Genomic DNA, 2075 nt, shown 5'->3' with positions numbered 1-2075 from the left:
TATATTAAATAGGAAGATGAAATAAACAGGTTCAATGCTGAGTTATGACTACAATTTGAAATGATTAACTTGATGAGCATAAGAAAGCATATGTATTTCAATTTCTACTTGATTTTTCATATTAATTTCAAAGCCATACTCAATGATCCTTTCTAAATTGAATTTCCTATTGTTTTCCACCAGCTCTTAATGAATTAAGGAGAAATTAAACTATGGGAAACCACACAGCAGTGACAACATTCATTCTTGTAGGACTAAGTGATGATCCAAACTGGCAAATTGTGATTTTTATTTTCCTATTTCTAACATATTTATTAAGTGTCATTGGAAATATGACGATAATACTACTCATTCTGCTGGATTCCCACCTCAAAACGCCCATGTATTTCTTTCTTCGGAATTTCTCATTGTTAGAAATCTCGATGACTTCTGCCTGTATCCCTAGATATCTGTTCAGCCTTGCAACCAAAGATAGAACAACTACCTATAATGCTTGTGCAACACAATTGTTTTTCGCCATCTTCTTGGGTGCATCAGAGTTTTTCCTGTTGGCTGCTATGTCCTATGACCGCTATGTAGCTATCTGCAAACCCCTTCACTATTTGACTATTATGAACAACAGAGTTTGTAACCAGCTTGTCATTGCCTCTTGGTTGGCTGGACTATTAACAACCTCTCCTGGACTCATCATGGGCTTGGGTTTAGAATTCTGTGATGGCAATATTATTGACCACTTTTTGTGTGATTATTCTCCTATGCTGAAACTCTCCTGTACAGATACACAGACCATCGAATTGTACTGCTTTATTTTAGCCATTGTCACCCTCCTGATTACATTGGGAATGGTGGTGCTCTCCTATGCATACATCATAAGAACAATTCTGAGAATCCCTTCAGCCCAGCAGAGAAAGAAGGCTTTTTCTACCTGCTCCTCCCACATGATCGTTGTCTCCATCTCTTATGGCAGCTGCATTTTTATGTATATTAAACCTTCTGCAGAGGAAACAGTGGCTTTAAACAAGGGGATAGCTGTACTCAACACTTCTATTGCACCTGTCCTGAATCCTTTTATATACACTCTCAGAAATAAGCAAGTAAAACAAGCTCTAAAGGATATGATTAAACATTTTATCTTTGTTACCTTAAAGAAATAGGTTTGGCTTATGTTACATTATGCCACTGAAGTCTATTTAAAAATTACCCCCTAGTTTTGCTTACTCCTTTAGTTTATATATGTTAGAATAGTTATTAAAGTCATCCACAAATTGAAATTATTTTAATCTACTCCTGTTTTGTATTCATATAGCAAAGATATTCTATTATTCATTGTTTATATCACTATTCTTTTAACCTTGTTCTCTTATTTTGTTTATCCTCATAATGTTCCCCTATGAATATGTTTGAGGAATCAAATGCTTTCATGTTGATTTAGCATCAAAATGCTGAAATATAGACAGTTTTTACACTTTACAAGTGTTCAATGACTGATTTTATAAATCAAATATTTCTTTCTTATAGCTACCACATGTGTAAATATTTTACTACAGTCTGTAGTATTTTGAGAAACATTTTAAGACTTAATGACTACTTTAAGATGACTTCAAATCTCTAATGTATTTTACATCAGGAAGTTTTTCATTTCAGAGTTATCTCTATCTGAGGGTGTATTAAGGAACCTAGGTAGATTACACCTACCTAAGATTAGGGTTTAGTTCATCAGATAATTATTGGTTGTTTTTTTTTACTCCCTGCCCCCTACTGGCAGAGGGATATCATTGCTGACATCAGATGTATCTTGGCTGAAAGCAAAGCATACCAGAGAAATGTTTACTACTGTTTAACTGACTTTGCAAAGGTGTCCAGCTGTGTGGATCTGAACAAACTATGGATAAAACCTTGCAAAGAAATGGAATTCCACAACATATCATTGGGCTACTTTGGAACCTGTATACAGGCCACGAGGTAGTTGTTTTGGTTATGCAATGGTGGAAGTTCAGGCAACCTATTACAAAAGAGCCAAGCCACGAGGCGGGACGAGAAGAAAGAGCGTGAATGAGAGTACTTATTGCCTGCTA

The 2075-nt window shown here is 35.5% G+C and overlaps 1 protein-coding gene across 1 annotated transcript; it reads left to right on the top strand.

Annotated features, from left to right (window-relative positions):
* Positions 1-203: 203 nt before the first annotated feature.
* LOC101655849 (olfactory receptor 6C76-like) lies at positions 204-1154 on the top strand. The gene has a single exon (XM_004717831.2). It carries the CDS (start codon positions 213-215, stop codon positions 1152-1154), a length of 942 nt encoding a protein of 313 aa, XP_004717888.1. The 5' UTR covers positions 204-212.
* The last annotated feature ends 921 nt before the right edge of the window (positions 1155-2075 follow it).

The sequence above is a fragment of the Echinops telfairi genome, unplaced genomic scaffold (genome assembly GCF_000313985.2).
Source record: "Echinops telfairi isolate 266 unplaced genomic scaffold, ASM31398v2 ScPeMD7_7404;HRSCAF=8442, whole genome shotgun sequence".
In the NCBI taxonomy this organism is placed as follows: Eukaryota; Metazoa; Chordata; class Mammalia; order Afrosoricida; family Tenrecidae; genus Echinops; species Echinops telfairi.
Note: the sequence above shows the minus strand (reverse complement) of the source record. Positions and strands in the feature narration are given on the sequence as shown.